This window comes from Oncorhynchus mykiss, chromosome 2 (genome assembly GCF_013265735.2).
Source record: "Oncorhynchus mykiss isolate Arlee chromosome 2, USDA_OmykA_1.1, whole genome shotgun sequence".
In the NCBI taxonomy this organism is placed as follows: domain Eukaryota; kingdom Metazoa; phylum Chordata; class Actinopteri; order Salmoniformes; family Salmonidae; genus Oncorhynchus; species Oncorhynchus mykiss.
Genome location: NC_048566.1, coordinates 14,981,025 through 15,005,034, shown reverse-complemented (window position 1 = coordinate 15,005,034; position 24,010 = coordinate 14,981,025). Strand labels below are relative to the sequence as shown.

At 49.7% G+C, this 24,010-nt stretch overlaps 1 protein-coding gene across 4 annotated transcripts; it reads left to right on the top strand.

The window, feature by feature from the left end:
* Positions 1 to 304: 304 nt before the first annotated feature.
* LOC110507888 (protein virilizer homolog) lies at positions 305 to 23,991 on the top strand. 4 transcript variants are annotated; one of them, XM_036938610.1, is made up of 25 exons: positions 305 to 443; positions 1,053 to 1,165; positions 3,337 to 3,423; positions 4,088 to 4,136; positions 4,248 to 4,410; positions 4,522 to 4,641; positions 4,831 to 5,073; positions 8,588 to 9,309; positions 9,406 to 9,543; positions 9,728 to 9,954; positions 10,048 to 10,730; positions 11,455 to 11,537; positions 15,393 to 15,875; positions 15,963 to 16,118; positions 16,313 to 16,548; positions 17,466 to 17,715; positions 18,498 to 18,715; positions 18,846 to 18,978; positions 19,131 to 19,280; positions 19,376 to 19,530; positions 22,444 to 22,540; positions 22,615 to 22,778; positions 22,874 to 23,223; positions 23,331 to 23,483; positions 23,632 to 23,804. In XM_036938610.1, exons 1-25 carry the CDS (start codon positions 381 to 383, stop codon positions 23,802 to 23,804), a joined length of 5,409 nt encoding a protein of 1,802 aa, XP_036794505.1. In that variant the 5' UTR covers positions 305 to 380. The 4 variants fall into 4 exon arrangements, with proteins under 4 accessions (XP_036794505.1, XP_036794500.1, XP_036794506.1 ...); XM_036938605.1 differs by lacking the exon at positions 305 to 443 and adding an exon at positions 492 to 632 and having other exon boundaries at positions 19,379 to 19,530; positions 23,632 to 23,991; XM_036938611.1 differs by lacking the exon at positions 305 to 443 and adding an exon at positions 492 to 632 and having other exon boundaries at positions 4,831 to 5,043.
* Positions 23,992 to 24,010: the final 19 nt, after the last annotated feature.

The window sequence follows — 24,010 nt, the reverse complement described above, 5'->3', positions numbered from 1 at the left end:
GTGACATAATTTCAATAAAGTTTATAAGGCCTTTAAAAAAATAAAATAAACAGTGATGAAAAATATGTAGATCCATTGTTTTCATTTAGGCTATTGTAAAATACATATATCAAATTTCAAAGTCAGGCTACTGCCTGTTTTATTACGGCATCTTTAATAATTTATTACGAGAGTGCCATTGCCAGAAGCCTGAATAATGTTGGATGAACTCTCCACTATGCACCGATTTCAGATCAGTTTGTGTTTTTACTCATTAGAAATAAATTCGGTTTAAACTAATTCGGGGTCTGTCTTTACAGAACTGCTTGCCGTCGGGTTTTGAAACCCGGAAACAGTTGTGGCTAGATCCGGAAGTTTACCCCAAGTGAAAACAGAAAAACATGGCGGGGGACACTTTAACGGAGCTACTTTTTCTGGATACGTTCAAACACCAAAGTGCAGAGGTAGCTAAATTTGCTAATACCACTTGCTATTTTATCCCAGGAGTGTACTTTGCTGAGATTCCAGTTAGCTAGCTAACTACGACTTCTGATCCCCTCCGTTCCCCTAGGCTAATGCTAACACGGTGGCCACCTTGCATAATAACTCAATCGTCCTTCCAAACTAAGTGTGATGCATTGTTTCCTAAAAAGGTATTACGTTTTTAAGTAGGTCACGGGTTCTTATATTCAGTGGTCTCTTCTACAGTTGCAGCGGGGATAGGGATACGCGAAACTAGCTAGCCATAACAGATAACGGGACAGTCGGCAAGATTGTTTACCCGCTTGCTATTCACACAGCTAACGTGTATGTTTACTTGCTAGTTACACAGACAGTTTTCAGACTGTTGATCTTTACAGATATAGCATACAGTTACTGTCTGCAGATGAATACACGAAATTCCCAGTTGACCCTTTTTGTTTTTGTATGGCACAAAAAGTGCTGACTGCTTTTGTTGTGCGCTAACATGGTCTAAAATAAAAATCGAATCACGTTTTATTTTTCACATACGCTGAATACAACGGATGTGGTAGGCCTTACATTGAAATTATTAAAATGTGTTCTGTCTGTAGCTGACCAATGTGGATGTGATGCGGTTCCCGTGTGGGGTCCTGATCACAGAGGTGCGCGTCATTCCTCCTGGAATTAAAGCACACACCAGCCTGCCAGACAACCGGGCATTCGGGTAAGAAACCATCATTCAAGGTGTATAAGGGAGAGCTAAATAAATATATACTACTAGCTATGTGCATGTGACATCTGAGACTGGGATGTGTATGAGGGGAACTTCAGGGGCCTCAAACAATCATGCATAGGCACAAATATGTTCGTAAACCATGCGTGGGATCATTTCCACGCAAAGTGTGCGATTTATCAATATGAACATTTGCCATGACCGTGCTCACACAGTGCCATGTGGTGGAATAATGCCTTGATCACACCTACAGCCTCATTGCGCAAAATGGTACGAGCGTCATCTGGATATGTGTTCAACATAAGTTCAACATTCACCTTCTGCTACCATTAATGTCAAACCGTCTACCATACAATTTGATGCATAAATTCAATAAATCCAATGTATGCACCACATAGAACAGACTGTTACGCAATTCTGCAAGGCAAACGCAGCATTCCATTGGGACTTCTAGTGTACCAAAACGCAATGACGCTGTAGGTGTGATCGAGGGGTAAGTGAACTGTCAAGCGTAGAATGGGGGGGAAATATATGTGTAAAATGTCTGAAATTGTGATGGAGTAATAATTCAATCATTTTTCAATGTCATTGTATTTCCATTGTGAATTCATGCAACATATCTTGACAGGCATATCAATGCCAGTGCATTTTTTACTATAATAATTCACATAAAGTACAGTCATTTGTTACATGTTTTATTTAACTAGCAAGTCAGTTAAGAACATATTTACAATGACGGCCTACCCCGGCCAAACCCAGACGGTGCTGGGCCAATTGTGTGCCACCCTATGGGACGCCCAATCATGTGATACAGCCTGGATTCAAACCACGGACTGTAGTGACGCCTCTTGCACTGAGATGCAGTGCCCTAGACCGCTGCGCCACTCGGGAGCCCAAAGTTAGAGGCACGTGTGAAAGTGAAACCATTATTGAAATATGATAAAAGACTTTAAATAATGGGAAATTGAATGAGAGGTTGATCAAATTTTACACATATTTAACAGATGTTATTGCAAGTGTAGTGAAATGCTTGTGTTCGTAGCTCCAACAGCAGTAGGATCTGTGCAGTAGTATAATCTTTCTCAGAAAGTACTGATTGGTTTGGGGAAATTATATCTGATGAGACAATCTTATAGGATTTTTATAAGGACTTAAGACGTACCTTAAAAAGGCAACCGTATGCCATTTCTGGTGCACATCCAAGTGCTGTCCACCCTCAGGTCTTCGATGAGACAGTGTTTTGGATGCGATCCTCAGTAAAACAAACTGTAATGTACAATTTCCTTACACCGTCGCCCAACAGGTTGAAGTCAAGAGGGGTTTCTTTGCCATCAATGGGTTCCCAAATACGAACGGAGCAATAGACGGCACCCACATCGCCATAAAAGCACCATCCTAAAACGAGTTGAACTATGTTGACAGAAAAGGCTTCCACTCTTAATGTGCAGGTGATCATTTATGTGATGGGCAGAAGACGCTGCTGAATGTGGTGGCCAATGTTGGCCTATACGCCTACAGGAAGGAGCTGTTGAGGATGGATGGCTTAATCCTGACTGTTGTCTACTCATTTGATGTAGATTTACCATTGCTAACACAACTCATTGTCTTAATGGTTTTACTGGTCAAGCCACAACTGAAAGAGACAAATAAAACCTTTTGGTTGTACTCAATCTCTGACACTAGTATCTACTATTTTCTTAGCTTTCTTTGGTTGCGACGTTGTATATCCTGGTACGGTGTGGTATATTCCCCACGGGCTTTAAAGGGATGATTTTGACCATGTATGATTCATTGGGGGCACTGCAAAGTGCAAATAGCCAAGGTCGTGAACGAGCACTGAGGCTGAGAACATTTGGTATTTATCAGCGATTATCTCCTTCCAGTGTACGCATGAAGCTCGTAGGATTGTTTGATAAATCACACTTTTTCTATGTTTACGAACATTCTAAATTCTGTTCGTAATAAGTATTTTATAGAAGTTTCTACGCATTATTGATAAATGAGGCCCCAGAGCTGTAATATTCAGTTTGGCCTCATTCTCACCGGGGTAGTTGGGCGATTTGTGAGGTAATCGTAACCGGACAGACGAGAACTCTCATATGGCTGAAAGGGGGGGGGGTCTGAGTGGTGATGTCATATCCTGTTCCTGTCTGTGTTTCCAGGGAGACATCGCCTCATTCCTTCCAGCTGGAGCTTTTCTTTAACAACCTCACTAAACCCAGCAGCGCCTGCTTCCACAGACTGGGCAGGTCAGTAACACTTTGTACATTCTATTTGAATTGAATGTGTTTGTGTTAAAGACATATACAACAGAAATGTACAATGTGGACCCAGAGGATAGCACTTAAAAGTATTCATTAAAGCACTTGTTTCCAAAGAGTGGTTCTCCACTATACCTCTACTTCTCTCAAGCTCTGTATCCCTCTCTCTCTACCTCTTCCTCTCTCTGTCTGCATCCCTCTCTCTCTACCTCTTCCTCTGTCTCTCTCTGTTGCTCCTGCCCTCCCAGCATCTGTCTATTTCTCTCTACCCACCCCTCCCATTTTTTCACTTCCCAGAATGTGTCTATAAAAATATTTGAGAGCTCAAGTCTCACCTGTAGAAGCTGTCAGGGCAGAGACCAATCTGTGACTACTGTCTTAGTCCTTGTTCACTCCGAGACGGGTCGCCAGACACTTAGCCCTGTTGCTGCACCTGCAGAATCACACACAACAGAATACAGAACTCAGAATGCCACATCGATCATTCCAACCGAGAACACAGGCACAACTTAATGTTAGTCAAGCTCTCACAGGCCGTGGTTCACCTGAGAGAGAACTTGCAGTACACCAGCCCCTCTACTGTAGCCTGCTCCACTACTAATGGAAATGTGATAATTCTGTCTCTCTTTCTCTCGCTGTCTCGTCCTTACAGTTTTGAATATGACGAAAACAAGTCCATCGTTTTCAGGCCCAATGGAAAGGTAAAGACTCCTTCCCCCTCTGTCTGTAGAAAGGTCACTGTTCTCTCTACAGGTGAACTGTGTTGTGTGTGTCGCTGTGTGTTTGTAATGGTGAGTGTGTGTGTTGTGTAGGTGAACACAGATGGTCTGGTGCTGCGTGGATGGTACACCAGTCTGACGGTGGCAGTGTACGGTACAGCAGAAAGGTCATATGGTCACGACCGGGACTCTCCCCCACCTCCCCCTCCCCCACCCCCCCAACAACAGACGGGCCTCAAGAGGATCATCAAACAAGGTGAGTAAAGACTCATAGTAGGGTTGCCAGGATACCACTATCACAATACTATCATATTTTCCATGGCAAAAAGGAAAACACAAGGTGGACTCAACTGTGTGTGTGTCTCAGAGTGGGATAAGGAGGAGCAGTATAATGGCAGTCCCCCCAGACCAGCTCCCAGAGGCCCCCGCACCCCTCCTGGACCGCCCCCACCAGATGATGATGATGAGGAGCCGGTCCCAGTGACCGGTAACACACACACTTCTCTGCGTCTCTATGTTCATCTCACAGGGACAGATTTCATACTGTATATTCAACTAGCTAACCTTGCCAAAAGAAACGTTTCCATGTATTTGTGCAAGCTTGTATCCGTGTATACCTGATGCCCTCTTCGGTTGCCTTGATAACCGACTGTGGTGTCCATGGTGACTGTCTCAGTTGGAGTGGCCAAGGCGGAGCCGACTGAAAGAGGGGAGGACTACCTGGAGGCGGTCTCACCTGAGCGCAGCTCACTGCCTGCCGACGAACCCTACTCAGACGCCGAGCCTGAGGAAGAGGGAGAGGAGGAAGAGGATGAAGAGCCGGAAGAAGAGGACGATGCACGGACGGAGTGTAGCGTCCCTGAGGATGAGGAGGAGGAAGAGGATGAGGGTGAGGAGGAGGAGGAAGAGATGGAGGAAGGTAGGGGGGCTCCTGTGTGACCGCAGGACAGACAGTGTGTGTGTGCTCTGGCATGCTGCTCAGACCCCTCCACACTACACCCTGCTCAGATCCCTCAACCCTACACCCCGCTCAGACCCCTCCACCCTACACCCTGCTCAGACCCCTCCACCCTACACCCTGCTCAGACCCCTACACCCTGCTCAGACCCCTCAACCCTACACCCTGCTCAGGCCCCTCAACCCTACACCCCGCTCAGACCCCTCCACCCTACACCCTGCTCAGACCCCTACACCCTGCTCAGACCCCTCAACCCTACACCCTGGTCAGACCCCTCAACCCTACACCCTGCTCAGACCCCTCCACCCTACACCCTGCTCAGACCCCTCCACCCTACACCCCGCTCAGACCCCTCCACCCTACACCCTGCTCAGACCCCTACACCCCGCTCAGACCCCTCCACCCTACACCCTGCTCAGACCCCTACACCCTGCTCAGACCCCTGCACCCTACACCCTGCTTAGACCCCTACACCCTGCTCAGACCCCTCCACCCTACACCCTGCTCAGACCCCTCAGCCCTACACCCTGCTCAGACCCCTCAACCCTACACCCTGCTCAGACCCCTCAACCCTCAACCCTACACCCTGCTCAGACCCCTCAACCCTCAACCCTACACCCTGCTCAGACCCCTCAACCCTCAACCCTACACCCTGCTCAGACCCCTCAACCCTACACCCTGCTCAGACCCCTCCACCCTACACCCTACTCAGACCCCTCAACCCTACACCCTGCTCAGACCCCTCAACCCTACACCCTGCTCAGACCCCTCAACCCTACACCCTGCTCAGACCCCTCAACCCTACACCCTGTTCAGACCCCTACACCCTACTCAGACCCCTCAACCCTACACCCTGCTCAGACCCCTACACCCTGCTCAGACCCCTCAACCCTACACCCGGCTCAGACCCCTACACCCTGCTCAGACCCCTCAACCCCTACACCCTGCTCAGACCCCTCAACCCTACACCCTGCTCAGACCCCTCAACCCTACACCCTGCTCAGACCCCTCAACCCTACACCCTGCTCAGACCCCTACACCCTACACCCTACTCAGACCCCTCAACCCTACACCCTGCTCAGACCCCTCCACCCTACACCCTGCTCAGACCCCTACACCCTGCTCAGACCTCTCAACCCTACACCCTGCTCAGACCCCTACACCCTACTCAGACCCCTCAACCCTACACCCTGCTCAGACCCCTACACCCTACTCAGACCCCTCAACCCTACACCCTACTCAGACCCCTCAACCCTACACCCTGCTCAGACCCCTACACCCTACTCAGACCCCTCAACCCTACACCCTGCTCAGACCCCTACACCCTACACCCCGCTCAGACCCCTCCACCCTACACCCTGCTCAGACCCCTACACCCTGCTCAGACCCCTGCACCCTACACCCTGCTTAGACCCCTACACCCTGCTCAGACCCCTCCACCCTACACCCTGCTCAGACCCCTCAGCCCTACACCCTGCTCAGACCCCTCAACCCTACACCCTGCTCAGACCCCTCAACCCTCAACCCTACACCCTGCTCAGACCCCTCAACCCTCAACCCTACACCCTGCTCAGACCCCTCAACCCTCAACCCTACGCCCTGCTCAGACCCCTCAACCCTACACCCTGCTCAGACCCCTCCACCCTACACCCTACTCAGACCCCTCAACCCTACACCCTGCTCAGACCCCTCAACCCTACACCCTACTCAGACCCCTCAACCCTACACCCTGTTCAGACCCCTACACCCTACTCAGACCCCTCAACCCTACACCCTGCTCAGACCCCTACACCCTGCTCAGACCCCTCAACCCTACACCCGGCTCAGACCCCTACACCCTGCTCAGACCCCTCAACCCCTACACCCTGCTCAGACCCCTCAACCCTACACCCTGCTCAGACCCCTCAACCCTACACCCTGCTCAGACCCCTCAACCCTACACCCTGCTCAGACCCCTACACCCTACACCCTACTCAGACCCCTCAACCCTACACCCTGCTCAGACCCCTCCACCCTACACCCTGCTCAGACCCCTACACCCTGCTCAGACCCCTCAACCCTACACCCTGCTCAGACCCCTACACCCTACTCAGACCCCTCAACCCTACACCCTGCTCAGACCCCTACACCCTACTCAGACCCCTCAACCCTACACCCTACTCAGACCCCTCAACCCTACACCCTGCTCAGACCCCTACACCCTACTCAGACCCCTCAACCCTACACCCTGCTCAGACCCCTACACCCTACACCCTGCTCAGACCCCTACACCCTGCTCAGACCCCTACACCCTGCTCAGACCCCTACACCCTACACCCTTCTCAGACCCCTACACCCTGCTCAGACCCCTCAACCCTACTCAGACCCCTCCACCCTACACCCTGCTCAGACACCTCCACCCTACACCCTGCTCAGACCCCTACACCCTGCTCAGACCCCTCCACCCTACACCCTGCTCAGACCCCTCAACCCTACACCCTGCTCAGATCCCTCAACCCTACACCCTACTCAGACCCCTCAACCCTACACCCTGCTCAGACCCCTCAACCCTACACCCTGCTCAGACCCCTCAACCCTACACCCTGCTCAGACCCCTACACCCTGCTCAGACCCCTACACCCTGCTCAGACCCCTCCACCCTACACCCTGCTCAGACCCCTCCACCCTACACCCCGCTCAGACCCCTCCACCCTACACCCTGCTCAGACCCCTACACCCTGCTCAGACCCCTCCACCCTACACCCTGCTCAGACCCCTCAACCCTCAACCCTACACCCTGCTCAGACCCCTCCACCCTACACCCTGCTCAGACCCCTCAACCCTACACCCTACTCAGACCCCTCAACCCTACACCCTGCTCAGACCCCTCAACCCTACACCCTGATCAGACCCCTCAACCCTACACCCTGCTCAGACCCCTCCACCCTACACCCTGCTCAGACCCCTCCACCCTACACCCTGCTCAGACCCCTCCACCCTACACCCTGCTCAGACCCCTCCACCCTACACCCTGCTCAGACCCCTACACCCTGCTCAGACCCCTCCACCCTATACCCTGCTCAGACCCCTACACCCTGCTCAGACCCCTACACCCTGCTCAGACCCCTCCACCCTACACCCTGCTCAGACCCCTACACCCTGCTCAGACCCCTACACCCTGCTCAGACCCCTACACCCTGCTCAGACCCCTACACCATGCTCAGTGCTGTTATAACCAGCCTAACCAGCTGTAATCATAAGGCTTAGAGCCATGGCTGTTGCTGCTGTAGTATCAGATCCCCTTGCATGACAAACTAACTGTGCCTGTCTGCTGTGGTTCTCTAACATTCTTAACTCTTGGTTGAGTGAACTGTAATTAATGTTATTCATGTTTTAGCACTTTTGTGAGTGAGGCCTTTTCTTTTGCTGTTTTTGTTGTTTTACAATATTTCTTCCTCCCTCACCCTCCTTCTCTCACCCTCTCTCCTCTCTCCAGGTGATGATGGTTATGAGAAGATCAGTAGTGATGAGGATGACTTGGACAATGGGAGTTTTAAGCTGCCCAGTTTTGACATTGACTACACCCCTGAAGACCTGGCCTCTGTGCCCCCAGTCCAGTATGACCCCTACGAAAGAGAGCTACGCCCACTGCTCTACTTCACCCCTCCCTACAAGACCCGCTTCGACTCCCAGCTGGAGAGGGCTAGGGGGGCTATGTGTGTTGGTCCAGAGGGGCCTGGAGGTGGAGAAGGGGCAGAGGCTGAGGTTGTTGCCCAGATGAGAGAGCTCCTGGCTGGGATAGCAGAGGACCGTGACTCCCGCTGGGTCACGGCCCTAGAGCAGGCATCAGGGCTGCTCGCTAGAGGGCTGGGCTTTCTGATTGGACAGGGGGAATGGGAGGGGCCTATTGGAGTTCTGGTCCAATGGGCTCTCCAGGGTCTTAGCATGGAGATAGCTCTGACCCAACCCATTGCTCTAAACCTCAGGCAGCTGAAAGCTGGAGCTAAGCTGGCTTCCTGCTTGGCCGAGTGCCCACAGGGCCTCACTGCGCTGCTGCACGAGGGAGCCCTGGAGCTCCTACTGGAGCTGCTCCAGGTGGACCATGTGTCGTCCACACTGAAGCTGTGTATCCTGAGGGCTCTGGATGCTCTGACCAGTGCCCCCGCTGGCGTGGAGGCCTTCCTACAGGAGGGGGAGATAGAGAGGAGTGGATACCAGGTGAGAGGGGCCATAGACATACGGTACACATGAAGACCTTATAATAGAGAGGCTGCGTGTGTTTCTAACTGAGGTTGTGTCCCCCCCTCTCCGCAGCGGCTGGTGCAGCTGTTCCTGGGGGAGGAAACCGTGCGGGTGGTAACCGCGGGCAACGCCATTCTGCAGAAAGGCCACGCCTATGAGGTTATGACTGACCTGCAGAGGACAGCGGTAGCCTGGAGCGAGCCTCTGCAGGTAAGCACACGCTGACTGGAGATCTGCATTTTAAGAACAGTTATTTGGGTCTGATCAAGTTTCCCATTTCATAACCAGTTCCCAGTTCAGTGTGGAACTCTGGGGTTTCTATGACTGAGGTTCTACTGTCCATATAATTACTACAGTATATCAGTATATAAGAATTATCAGTGTTATATTTCAGGATGAGGGGGAGGAGCCTGACATAGCCATGGAGGAGGAGACCTCATTAGGCCCCTCCCCTGTCAGCGAGGCTGAGCTGGATAGGTTGGCTGGGGTTCTAGAAGAGTTACATCACCTTTTAGAGACCGCCCCCCACACCATGGTCCAGCCCCCTGGAAAGGCCTTCCCTACAACCGCACGCATTACTGGTCCACAGGAGAGAGACGACCCCTACCCTACACTGTACAGGTTGGTACAACACAGAACACACACACACACACACACACACACACACACACACACACAGTCATTTGTACTAATAACTCTCCCCCCACCCCACAGGTACATGCATGCATGTCACTTCCTGGAGAGCTCGGCGGTGGTGTTGTCAGCAGCAGTGGCGGCAGGGCATACAGGTGTCACTCACGCAGTCAGGGAAGTCCTGCACTTTCTGTCTCTCACCCAATCAGGACTGCTGTTCATGCTGGCCCATCCCACGCCTACCAACCTGCTGCTCCGCCTCCTAGCAACCGTCGCCGAGGTTGAGGGAGAGGAGCCTATGGTCACTGGGGGCGACGGCGGGTTCTCGAGCCCCGGATTGGGTGAAGAGGGTTTGGGGGTGTGGCTGATGCAGGCGCTGCATGCCCTCCAGAGTGTGTCTGAGCTGATGAGTCACGTGACTGCTGGTGGGGAGGGAGGGGTGGGGCTAGAGGAGGGGGACAGTGCGGAGGTACTGAGCATGCTCCATGCCCTCTACCTCATCACCTTCACACAGACTGGGAGGAGCGCTGTGGCCCACGTCTTCAGCCTGGAGAACAACCTCTCCTGTCTGGTTACGCTGCTGCAGCACCACAGCAAGGACGGACACGGGGAGGCCAAGGCCCGGAAGGCGGTGACCTATAACTATGCGTGTATGCTGGTGCTGATGGTGGTTCAGAACTCCAGTGATCTCCGTAACATGGAACAACACGCTGCTCCTCTACTCATCCTGGCCAAGGCTGATGACACCAACGCTAAACTACAGGGTGCGTAGCTCCTGACCCCTGACTATAACAACGCCAGGTTGGTATCCAACCTTAACCCCTAACCTCTGACCTATAACTCCAAACCAACCTTATCAACAATGGGTGAACTGGTAGTCCCTAAACCTTCATCTTAAAAATACTTCTACACCCAACTCTATCATTGTAATGACATAGCCCTACCCATCACCCCTTAGAAATGTGTTGAAGGCCTCCCAAGTGGCTCAGCGGTCTATGGCACTGCATCGACGGATTCGATCCCAGCCTGTATCACAGTCGGCCGTGACCGGGAGACCCATGAGGCGGCGCACAATTGGCCCAGCGTCGTCCGGGTTAGGGGAGGGTTTGGCCGGCTGGGATTTCCTCGTCCTATCACGCCCTAGCGACTCCTTGTGGCGGGCCGGGCACCTGCAAGCTGACTTTCGGTCGCCAGCTGGACAGTGTTTCCTCCGACATGTTGGTGCGGCTGGCTTCCGGGTTAAGCGAGCGGTGTTTCAAGAAGCAGTGTGGGTCGTGTTTCGGAGGACACATGGCTCTCAACATTCGCCTCTCCGAGTCCGCAGGGGAGTTGCAGTGATGGGACAAGACTGTTACTATCAATTGGATATTACGAAATTGGGGAGAAAAGTACCCCCCAAAAAACATGTGTTAAACTACTATTCAGAATTCCTTGCGAAGGTGAACTGCAACACTAAGTGATCCTCTCGGTGTTGGTGTTGTGTTCCAGAGCTGAGTCAGTGGCTGGAACCTCTGGACAAGGTGAAGTTGGAGATGGGCAGCATCCCCAGCCTCATAGACTACATCAAACAGGTGAGCCGTTACACTACATGTCCCCAAGGAGTGATAACCAGTTGTTGCTGTTTGTTTAATCCTTCATAATGATGACATGGCTGCAGGTTCGCGCGCGCGCGGACACACACACACACACACACACACACACACACCGACTTTCTTTGATATGACTAGCTCACTAAACTCCACTCGAAGGTGAAGGAAGATTCTGATTAAATCCACCAACGAGTGAAGCAGAGAGCAGGCTTTGTGTAATTCAGCAACGACTACATCGATTCGCCCAAGGTCAATACTTTAAAAAAATTATAATTATAATTATGAAACGCTTAACGTGTTATCCTCTGTAGTTACGTGCCTTTCTTTGTTAGCTGAAATCCATACTTTTTCAATAAACGTTATTCAAAAACATCCACCGACTGTTTCCTTTTGAGATTCAATTGACAAATGCTAATTTGCGCTGAGTTGCCATCTTAGAGCAACAGCAACTGGCAAACAGTCGGTGGTTGTATTTGATTAGCATCCATACTTGGAAAAGTATGGATTTCAGCTAACAAAGACAGGCACGCAACTAAAGGACAAACATAAGTACAAGGTAAGCGTTCCATAATCCATTTTATTCATATAGTCGAACCTAAATTCCACAATGCATGGTCTCTTCACCACTCCTTTGGTGGATTTCAGCAGAGACGTCCTTCACCATGGAGTCAGCTAGTTTGATTTGAATTATTAGGATCTTCAATGGCGACAGCTGGTCTTAATGAGGTCTTACTGGGGTCCCACTGGGGTTCCGACTGGGGTCCCACTCGGGTCCAACAGGGGTTCCGACTGGGGTCTTATTGGGGTTCCGACTGAGGTCTTACTGGGGTTCCCACTCGGTTCCGACTGGGGTCCCACTGGGGTTCCGACTGGGGTCCCACTCGGGTCCAACAGGGGTTCCGACTGGGGTCTTATTGGGGTTCCGACTGAGGTCTTACTGGGGTTCCCACTCGGTTCCGACTGGGGTTTCTACTGGGGTTCCGACTGGGGTCTGACTGGGGTCTTACTGGGGTTCCGACTGAGGTCTTACTGGGGTTCCCACTCGGTTCCGACTGGGGTTTCTACTGGGGTTCCGACTGGGGTCTGACTGGGGTTCCGACTGGGGTCTGACTAGGGTCTTACTGGGGTCCCACTGGGGTTCCGACTGGGGTCTTACTGGGGTTCCGACTGGGGTCTTACTGGGGTTCCGACTGGGGTCTGACTAGGGTCTTACTGGGGTCCCACTGGGGTTCCGACTGGGGTACGACGCATAACAGAAAATACATTTGAGACAAAAGACTTGACAATTTAAAAACATTAACGTGTGTGTGTGTGCGCATCGATCGGTTATACATACATGTCAGTACATATGCACAAAAAGTAGGTCACATGCGGGAGAGGCCTTGTGCCGTGAGGTGTTGGTTTATTTGTTCTTTTCAACCAGGTTTGAAGTTCACTTGTGCTGTATAAGATGGAAGGGAGTTATATGCAGTCATGGCTCTGTATAATACTGTACACTTCCTTGAATTTGTTTTGGACCTGGGAACTGTGAAAAGACCCCTTGTGGCATGTCTGGTGGGGCGTGTGATTGTGTGTGTGTGTGTCAGTCCTGTGTGTAAGTTGACTATGCAAACCATTTGGAATTTCCAACACAATGTTTCTTATAAAAACAAGAAGTGACGCAGTCAGTCTTTCCTCAACTCTTAGCCAAGAGAGACTGGCATGCATAGTGTTAATATTAGCCCTCTGGTTACAATGAAGAGCAAGACGTGCCGCTCTGTTCTGGGCCAGCTGGAGCTTAACTAGGTCTTTCTTTGCAGCACTTGACCATATGACTGGACAATAATCAAGATAAGATACAACTAGAGCCTGTGGAGTGTGGTGTCAAAAAAGCATCTTTCCAACCATTGAATCTATGTTTTGACCTTGACCGTTTACAATCTAAGGTAACACCAAGTAATTTAGTCTCCTCAACTTGTTCAACAGCCACACCATTCATTACCAGATTCAGCTGAGGTCTAGAACTTAGGGAATTATGTGTACCAAGTATAATTCTCTTAGTTTTAGAGATGTTTAGAACCAGTTTATTACTGGCCACCCATTCCAAAACAGACTGCAACTCTTTGTTAAGGGATTCAGTTACTTCATTAGCTGTGGTTGCTGATGCGTATACGGTTTAATCATCAGCATACATGGACACACATGCTTTGTGTAATGCCAGTGACAGGTCATTGGTAAAAAAATAAAACAGTAGAGAGCTTAGAGAGCTGCCCTGCGGTACATGCAAATAGTTGTGACAGTGGCTGACTCAGATCTTGGAGAGAGAGAGAGAGAGAGAGAGAGAGAGAGCGCCCGCATCTTTGTAAAGTATTCAGACCCTTTGAATTTTTCCACATTTTTTTAACGTTACAGCCTTATTCATCCTGTTTCCATTGATCATCCGTGATGTTTCTACAACTTGATTGGAGTCCACCTGTGGTAAATTCTATTGATTGAACATGATTTGGAAAGGCACACACCTGTCTATATAAGGTCCCACAGTTGACAGTGCATGTCAGAGCAAAAGCCAAGCCATGAGGTCGAAGGAATTATCCCTAGAGCTCCGAGACAAGACTGTGTCGAGGCACAGATCTGGGGAAGGGTACCAAAACATTTCTGTAGCATTGAAGGTCCCCAATAACACAGTGGCCTCCATCGTTCTTAAATGGAAGAAGTTTGTAACCACCAAGACTCTTCCTAGAGCTGGCCTCGCGGCAAAACTGAGCAATCGGGGAAGAAGGGCTTTGGGCAGGGAGGGGACCAAGGACCCGATGGTCACTCTGATAGAGCTCCAGAGTTCTTCTGTTGAGATGGGAGAACCTTCCAGAAGGACAACTATCTCTGCAGCACTCCACCAATCAGTTCTTTATGGTAGAGTGGCCAGACGGAATCCACTCCTCAGTAAAAGGCACATGACAGCCCGTTTGGAGTTTGCCAAAAGGCATCTCAGACCATGAGAAACAAGATTCTCTGCTCTAGATTGAACTCAGTGGCCTGAATGCCAAGCCTCAAGTCTGGAGGAAACCTGGCACCATCTCTACTGTGAAGCATGGTGGTGGCATCATTATGCTGTGGGGATGTTTTTCAGCATCTGAGACTGGGAGACTAGTCAGGATCGAGGGAAAGATGAACAGAGCAAAGTACAGCGAGATCCTTGATGAAAACCTGCTCCAGAGCACTCAGGACCTCAGACTGTGGAGAAGGTTCACCTTCCTACAGGACAACAACTCTAAGCACACAGCCAAGACAATGCAGGAGTGGCTTCGGGACAAGTCTCTGAATGTCCTTGAGTGGCCCAACCAGAGCCCGGACGTGAACTCAATCAAACATCTCTGGAGAGACTGAAAAATAGCTGTGCAGCGACGCTCCCAATTCAACCTGCAGAGCTTGAGAGGATCTGCAGAAAGAATGGGAGAAACTCCCCAAATACAGGTCTACCAAGCTTGTAGTGTCATACCCAAGAAGACCCAAGGCTGTAATCTCTGCAAAAGGTGCCTCAACAAAGTATTGAAAAAAGGGTCTGAATACTTATGTAAATGTGATATTTAATTTATTATTTTTGTAATATATATTTGCAACGTTTATATATTTTTTTAACTGTTTTTGCTTTGTCATTATGGGGTATTGTGCGTAGATTGAGGGTAAAAAAACAATTTAATCAATTTTAGAATAAAGCTGTAAAGTAACAAATGTGGAAAAAGTCAAGGGGTCTGAATACTTTCAGAATGCACTGTATGTGGCTGATGTAATGTGTATTATTGGTCATATTACTAACAGAAAAGCCATTCTGTCCTGTCTGTCCCGTGTGTGTCCCTGTAGAACGTCCAGAACGTGTTGACTCTAGAGGGAAGTGGACTGATCTCTGCTCTGAGGGTCCTCTGCCAGATCGCCTGTCCACCTCCCGCCGTAGAGGCTCAGCAGAGAGATCTGAAGTGGAGTCTAGCAGGGGTGCAGTTGTTTTCTGGGGAGGGCTTGGACACGTGTGTTTGTGTGCTCCAGAAGCTGTGTAGCGTGCTGCTGCCTGCCTGGCGTGTGCACGGACACATGGGACCCACCCCACAGCGCTGTATGATCCTTGGCGTGTGCGCTAACACGCTAAGGCTGCTGCGGACCATGCTAACAGAGCTGCTGCGCAGCGGGGCCTTCCAGTTCAGGGACACGCGTGTGGCGAGCACGTTGGTGACTCTACACATGGTCGTGTGTTCAGCCCCGTCCTCTGGACGTCTAGACTGGGAGGAGACCAAGGTTCAGGCCCTCATCGTAGATGTGCTGCTCACCTTCACACAGGGAGTCAGCGAACAGGTAGAGAGCTCTTTTCTGATTGACCTTTAACATAATGTGTGTGTGTGTTGCGTGCGTGTAATAAATTGGGTATCATTTCCCCTGTAGATGACCCACACAGAGGAGACTCTGCTCAGTAACACATGGTCTCTGATGCTGAAGGAGGTGTTGGGCTCTCTACTGAAATCACCAGAGGGACTCTTCTCTGGCCTCACCCTGCTGTCTGAACTGCTGCCACTTCCCCTGCCCATGCAGAGCACGCAGGTACACACACACACACACCTGCTGCTTCTCATGTTGGTACAGCCATCATCAGCAACAGTCTGGAGGTCGTCGGATTGACACTTAACAAACTAATCAATGCACGAGGATTGAAAGCTGTAGGACTTTCATGTTGGAAACATCTAAACCGAAGGGAAACAGATTTCTAGTTGTGTGTTGTGCCGGTCCCCCTCCAGGTGATCTCTGTCCAGGACGTGGCTGTAGCGTTGAACACCAGGAAGTTGTGGAGCATGCACCTGCGGGTGCAGTGGGGTGTGTTTGCGGATGCCCTCGGGTGTGTGTGTGGAACTAGCTGTCCTCCGCTGCTGGCCATGCTGCGACGTGTGTGTGTCCAGCTGGCTGACCTCTCCTCTCCCACCGCCACCCTCATCATGAAGACCCTGCTGGAATTCCTGCTGGGGGAACTACAGCCGTAAGACAGTCGCAAACACACCCTATGCACCTCTTGAACTAAGATGGCAAGCCAAATAAATCCCAAATTGGCTTTGGATATTATTTCACGTCCATATTAGAACCACCATGCTACCTTCTGATGTGTGTGTTTTTGATTTCGGTATGTGTGGTTGTGTTTATGATTTCGGTAGGTGTGGTTGTGTTTTTGATTTCGGTAGGTGTGGTTGTGTTTTTGATTTCGGTAGGTGTGGTTGTGTTTTTGGTATGTGTGGTTGTGTTTATGATTTCGGTATGTGTGGTTGTGTTTTTGATTTCGGTAGGTGTGGTTGTGTTTTTGGTATGTGTGGTTGTGTTTATGATTTCGGTATGTGTGGTTGTGTTTTTGATTTCGGTATGTGTGGTTGTGTTTTTGATTTCGGTATGTGTGGTTGTGTTTTTGGTATGTGTGGTTGTGTTTATGATTTCGATATGTGTGGTTGTGTTTTTGGTATGTGTGGTTGTGTTTATGATTTCGGTATGTGTGGTTGTGTTTTTGATTTCGGTATGTGTGGTTGTGTTTTTGATTTCGGTAGGTGTGGTTGTGTTTTTGGTATGTGTGGTTGTGTTTATGATTTCGGTAGGTGTGGTTGTGTTTATGATTTTGGTATGTGTGGTTGTGTTTGTGATTTCGGTAGGTGTGGTTGTGTTTTTGATTTTGGCATGTGTGGTTGTGTTTGTGATTTTGGCATGTGTGGTTGTGTTTGTGATTTTGGTATGTGTGGTTGTGTTTGTGATTTCGGTAGGTGTGGTTGTGTTTTTGATTTTGGCATGTGTGGTTGTGTTTGTGATTTCGGTATGTGTGGTTGTGTTTGTGATTTCGGTAGGTGTGGTTGTGTTTTTGATTTTGGCATGTGTGGTTGTGTTTGTGATTTCGGTATGTGTGGTTGTGTTTTTCAGTGTTGAGGGTAAGAGTCCCGGTTGGGGGCAGGTCCTGCGTCTCCTCTCTCTATTCGACACCCTGGTTTCCCAGAGAGCCTGTAAGATCGCAACGTTACACTTGCTCTCTGGCACCGCCCCTGGAGACGAGCCATTGGCTGATGTCTTCCCCCTGCTACTGTCCCTATTGGTTCCCGCTGCTGACCACGCCCTGCCACAACAGCACTGTGCAGAGCTGGTGGGAACTGTCCTGCAGTCACTGTGTGACCAGGTAACACACGAAGCACCTGGTATTGTATGAAGCTAATGCACTTCATCCACTAGCTGATAACAATGGAGAGGTATGGGGTGAATTGATGCGTATTATATTCATAAACATATAGGTCTTTGTGGATGCTCTTTAGTCTGAACTATGTGTCAGACTAGCATGGGGTCGTATATCAGGCTGAGCCAGGTAAGAGGGAGCGGTAGAGGGATAGAGAAAGGTGTTTAACCCCATCAGTCCCGAGACATTGATCTGACTTTCATTTATCTGCATGTCCAGCTGTTATATTTAGTCTCACAATGAAGTGTTTTACCATGTTCTTTTCAGGACAACCAGGGCTACAAGTAGAACACCTAACTATTTGACATAAACAGTTGCATTCATGAGTTTTATTGACAGAGCAAAAACCCGATAGAAATGTAGTTATAAGAATGCTCTAAGTACAGAAATGGTTTGCTCACTGGAAAATGAATATCTAACTAGTCAGTGACAACTGTTCAGAGTTTATAACGGCAACTATGTGAGCTTATCAGTGTTATAGACACTATGTCCTGGGATTTACTATGGTCTTCTATGTAGAAGACCCATGGCCTATGGTCTTCTATGTAACCCCTTAACTTCTAACGACTCTTGTGTAGTTTATGAGCATCATAGAGATGAAACATGTTACGTGTTTGTATTCCTGACAGTCAGCTTTTGCCAAGTATCTCAAATCATTCTGACTCTACAGATGTTTTTGTAAACGGTGGGACTCATTGGGTTAACTCTGCTGTGTGTGTGTGTGTTAGGACATCTCTCTGGTGGTGCCCCACCCAGCCGAGGGGTGTGTGTCAGAGGCCGAGCAACTTGCCAATGCCCTGCCAGGACGGGAAATGATCTCATCAGTGTGCGACTCTCTGATGGAGGTTTTGGGGAACGGAGAGAGCAGTGCCGCTCTGCTCCTCACCTGTCTCAGAACACTCATGTTCCTCACAGAACATGACTATGGACTCTACCACCTCAAAGGGTACACACACACTCCTCACTGCCAGGAATTTAGATCAATGCAAGTGTAGCATGTGTATATAGACAATAGTAGTGGTTACAGCACTGAACCCTGTGGAACACCGAATTCAACTTTAGAGGTGTGTTTTTAGGGCTCTGAAGAAGCACAGTGCCAGTGTGTGTGCTCTGTTGAAGAGACAGGTGTTCTCCTTCAGGAAAGACTCGGCTGAACTCCTCTCTGCTCTGCTGGACTTCCTACGACAGATCCTCAACACTGACCCTCTGGTAAAACCCCAAACAAGTCCATTTCAACATGATCAACCATTATTAACATGATCAACCATTATCCAGTCAACCATTATCTGCCGATGTGAAGGCCGATCCGCCCGTATTACATTAATCATCGTCTCTGTCACTCTCTCTCTTCTCATACCCAGGGTTGCTGTGGGGAGGAGAGTGGAGGGGAAGAGTCCAGGCTGGTTCCGCCCCCAAGGTCTGTGGCTCTGACTGGCTCAGAGATGAAGGCTCTGCTTCAGTGGGAGGAGACTGACACACACCCTCTAAACACACTAGAGAAACACATCACGGTACACACACACATTTTATGCATAGTAATGATTATAAATGCAAGTACAGATCTCCGGTCGGAAGTAGTGGAAGTAACTGTTGTGTGTGTTTGTAGAAGCTGTGCAAGGAGGAGGATTCATTGGAGACCCTGTTGGAGAATGTGATTGGTCTACGACAGACGCTGGAGAGCACTATAGATGCATCTTCTCCCCCTGAGACGGAGCCCACTCTACCCAATCCTGACACGTTATTGGCCCAGTTCAACCACAGGTACCCCCCACTGACATTGTTGGCCCAATAGATACCGTTAAAGCTGCAATATGTAACTTTTTGTGCGAGCTGAACAAATTCACATAGAAATGTGAGTTATAGATCTGTCATTCTCACTGAACACACGTCTAGAAGCGGTAGGTCTGTTATAGGTGCACTATTTTTATGCTTCCAGTTCTTAAATTTCATTTTTGCATCTTTTACTTTCGGTTTTGCACACCAGCTTCAAACAGCAGAAACAGTCATGGAAGATATATTTCACTGAAGCAATAAGGCCCGAGGGGGTGTGGTATATGTCCAATATCAAATCAAAGTTTATTTATCATCTGCGCCGAATACAACAGGTGTAGAGTGAAATGCTTACTTACAGGCTCTAACCAATAGTACGAAAAAAAAGGTGTGTGTGTGGATAAGTAAAGAAATAAAACAACAGTAAAAAGACATTTGAAAATAACAGCAGCAAGGCTATATACAGACACCGGTTAGTCAGGCTTATTGAGGTAGTATGTACATGTAGGTAAGTGACTATGCATATATGATGAACAGAGAGTAGCAGAAGCGTAAAAAGAGGGGTTGGCGGGTGGTGGGACACAATGCAGATAGCCCGGTTAGCCAATGTGCGGGAGCACTGGTTGGTCGGGTCAATTAAGGTGGTATGTACATGAATGTATAGTTAAAGTGACTATGCATATATGATAAACAGAGAGTAGCAGCAGTGTAAAAGAGGGGTTGTGGGGGGCACACAATGCAAATAGTCCGGGTAGCCATTTGATTAGCTGTTCAGGAGTCTTATGGCTTAGGGGTAAAAACTGTTGAGAAGCCTTTTTGTCCTAGACTTGGCACTCCAGTACGGCTTGCCATGCGGTAGTAGAGAGAACAGTCTATGACGGGGGTGGCTGGGGTCTTTGAACATTTTTGCAGCTGTAGAACCTTTTGAGGATCTCAGGTCGCATGCCAAATCTTTTTAGTTTCCTGAGGGGGAATAGGCTTTGTCGTGCCCTGTTCACGATTGTCTTGGTGTGTTTGGACCATTCTAGTTTGTTGTTGATGTGGACACCAAGGAACTTGAAGCTCCCAACCTGCTCCACTACAGTCCTCCTTTTCCTGTAGTCCACAATCGTCTCCTTAGTCTTGGTTACGTTGAGGGATAGGTTGTTATTCTGGCACCGCCAGGTCTCTGACCTCCTCCCTATAGGCTGTCTCGTCGTTGTCGGTGATCAGGCCTACCACTGTTGTGTCATCTGCAAACTTAATGATGGTGCTGGAGTCATGCCTGACCATGCAGTCGTGGGTGAACAGGGAGTACAGGAGGGGACTGGGCACGCACCCCTGGGTAGCTCTAGTGTTGAGGATCAGCGTGGCAGATGTGTTGCTACCTACCCTCACCACCTGGGGGCGGCCTGTCAGGAAGTCCAGGATCCAGTTGCAGAGGGAGGTGTTTAGTCCTAGGTTCCTTAGCTTAGTGATGAGCCTTGAGGGTACTATGGTGTTGAACGCTGAGCTGTAGTCAATTAATAGAATTCTCACATAGGTGTTCCTTTTGTCCAGGTGGGAAAGGGCAGTGTGGGAGTGCAATAGAGATTGCATGATCTGTGGATCTGTTTGGGCGGTATGCAAATTGGAGTGGGTCTAGGATTTCTGGGATAATGGTGTTGATGTGAGCCATTACCAGCCTTTCAAAGCACTTCATGGCTACGGATGTGAGTGCTATGGGTCTGTAGTCATTTAGGCAGGTTGCCTTTGTGTTCTTGGGCACAGGGACTATGGTGGTCTGCTTGAAACATGTTGGTATTACAGACTCAATCAGGGACATGTTGAAAATGTCAGTGAAGACACCTGCCAGTTGGTCAGCACATGCCCGGAGCATACGTCCTGGTAATCCGTCTAGCCCCGCAGCCTTGTGTATGTTGACCTGTTTAAAGGTCTTACTCATGTCGGCTACGGAGAGCATGATCACACAGTCGTCCGGAACAGCTGATGCTCTCATGGTAGGCTCGTGTCACTGGGCAGCTCGCGGCTGTGCTTCCCTTTGTAGTCTGTAATAGTTTGCAAGCCCTGCCACATCTGACGAGCGTCGGAGCCGGTGTAGAATGATTCAATCTTAGCCCTGTATTGACGCTTTGCCTGTTTGATGGTTCGTCGCAGGGCATAGCGGTATTTCTTGTAAGCTTCCGGGTTAGAGTCCTGCACCTTGAAAGCAGCAGCTCTACCCTTTAGCTCAGTGCAAATGTTGCCTGTAATCCATGGCTTCTGGTTGGAGTATGTACGTACAGTCACTGTGGGGACGACATCCTCAATGCATTTATTGGTAAAGCCAGTGACTGATGTGGTGTATTCCTCAATGTCATCGGAAGAATCCCGGAACATGTTCCAGTCTGTGATGCAAAACAGTCCAGTAGTTTAGAACGGCTAAGGGCTGTTCTTACGCACGGCGCAACACGGACGCGGAGTGCCTGGACACAGCCCTTAGCCGTGCTATATTGGCCATATCACAAACCCCTGTGGTGCCTTATTGCTATTATAAACTGATTACCAACGTAATTAGAGCAGTGAAAATAAGTGTTTGTCATATTCTGATGTACTACCGCTGTCAGCCAATCAGCATTCAGGGCTCAAACCACCCAGTTTATAATGCGGTTTAGATCGTACAATCATTCTCTACACGATACTTGCCTGTTTTGTCACATAAACTGAAATTAGGCAAACTATTAGAATTTTAGTGACCAGGAAATGACAGAGCGATTTCTGCATAGTGCACCTTTAACAAAAGTGCAATTTTAATCAACAGTTTTTTTAAATTATGCGCCTGTATGAATTTGGCTTGTCTTGAATGACCCACTGACATGCTATGGACCCAGTTTTGACCCGAAGCTGTGTGGGTCCTGTTCTGACTGTCTGTGTTATCTCCTGCAGGACGGTGTTTGTGTTGTCAGAGGTGTTGGATGAGCAGCTGAAGGCTCTGTGGTTCTCCCCCTTCCACACTGACGACATGGAGGCTGAACTAGACATGGTGAGACACCTGTTGTGTGTGTGTGTGTGTGTGTGTGTGTGTGTGTGTGTGTGAGTAAACCTCTCTGTCTCTAGGTGAAGGTGGACCTGCTAGGCCTGGCCCAGGAGTGTTGTCCAGATTTGGACCTGAAGTCAGAGCTGGAACGCTCCTTCCTGTCTGAGCCCTTGTCTCCCAGTCATACCAAAACTAACAAGGGCTTCAGGCTGGGCAAGCACAAACACGAGACCTTCATCACCAGGTACACACACTTTTATCACCTTCAGGTACATAATGTGATTGTATGTGACCCACATGTTAACAAAGATGCCTGTGTCGTCCTCTTCCTCCCTGCAGTGGTAAGTCAGACTACATCGAGCCAGCTAAGAGAGCCCACATGATGGCTGCTCCTCGCGGTCGAGGTAGGGGGGGCTTCGGGGGACAGCTCTGTCGCCCCCACGACATCTTTCGCCAGCGCAAACAGAACACTTCGCGCCCTCCCAGCATGCACGTGGATGACTTTGTGGCGGCGGAGTTTAAAGATGTTGGGACTCCCCTGGGCCTGTTGCCCCCCAAGCGACCCCCTAAGAGCTCCCCCAAACCCCCCACCAGAGGCCTGTTCACTGGGAACAGAGGCAGGGCTGCTTTCCACAGCCAGCAGACACGCTTTTTCACCCCACCGCAGCCTAAAGGAGTGCTGCTGTCTGGTATGTTGACACACACACACAAACAGATCGCTGTAAATTAACAAGTGGGTCTGTTGTCTTTTAAAGAAACTTTGACTAACATGTCTTCCCATCCCCCTCCCTTCTAGGTAACTATAATGCCCGCCGTGAGGGTGGGCGAGGTGGCACGTCGTGGAGTGGTCCGTTGCCACCGGTTACCCACAGAGGAACATACAGTGATGCCAGGGGCGGGCAGAGCAACTTCACACGCGGCCCCCTGCCCTCACGCCAGCAGCCTGCAGGTACACACATACTCGTATGCACACGTACATACTGTATAAACACACACACACACACATACATATTCAGAGAACAACATGAATACAAGATAATACTTTCATGCACAATTACTGATGGTCACCCTTGTTCTTCTCGCTCCCTCTCTTCCAGGAGCATATCGCCTGGCTCCGCGGGACCGCGCCCCTCGAGGTCGTGGGGGTACAGGCCTATCGTGGCTGAGTCAGGGAGGAGGAGGGGGGAGGGGGTCCCAGGGGGGGAAGTTTAGCGGTGGGGGAGGCAGCGGAGGAGGGAGGGGACGACACGTTCGCTCCTTCACCAGGTAAACAAACCTGGCCAATGACTGCAGCCCGTCACGGCTCTTAACGGACCAATCAGGAATAATGAGTTCATCATCTCCATGGAAACTTGTCCTCTGTGGGATTCTATTGATGATGATGTGTGGAATTTGTTGTATTATGTTTTAGTTCTTTTACATTGTTGTTCAGACTCAATAAAGTTCTGTGATTGAGAGCGCTGTCTGGAGTAGTGT

What these genes read in the sequence shown, in the direction of transcription:
- LOC110507888 (XM_036938603.1), top strand. Translation starts at nt 555, where the DNA reads ATGCTAACACGGTGGCCACCTTGCATAATAACTCAATCGTCCTTCCAA. An exon ending in TAGAGAGGAGTGGATACCAG is followed by an intron (nt 9,310 to 9,405) that starts GTGAGAGGGGCC and finishes CCCTCTCCGCAG; the next exon opens with CGGCTGGTGCAGCTGTTCCT. An exon ending in TGCAGTCACTGTGTGACCAG is followed by an intron (nt 17,716 to 18,497) that starts GTAACACACGAA and finishes TGTGTGTGTTAG; the next exon opens with GACATCTCTCTGGTGGTGCC.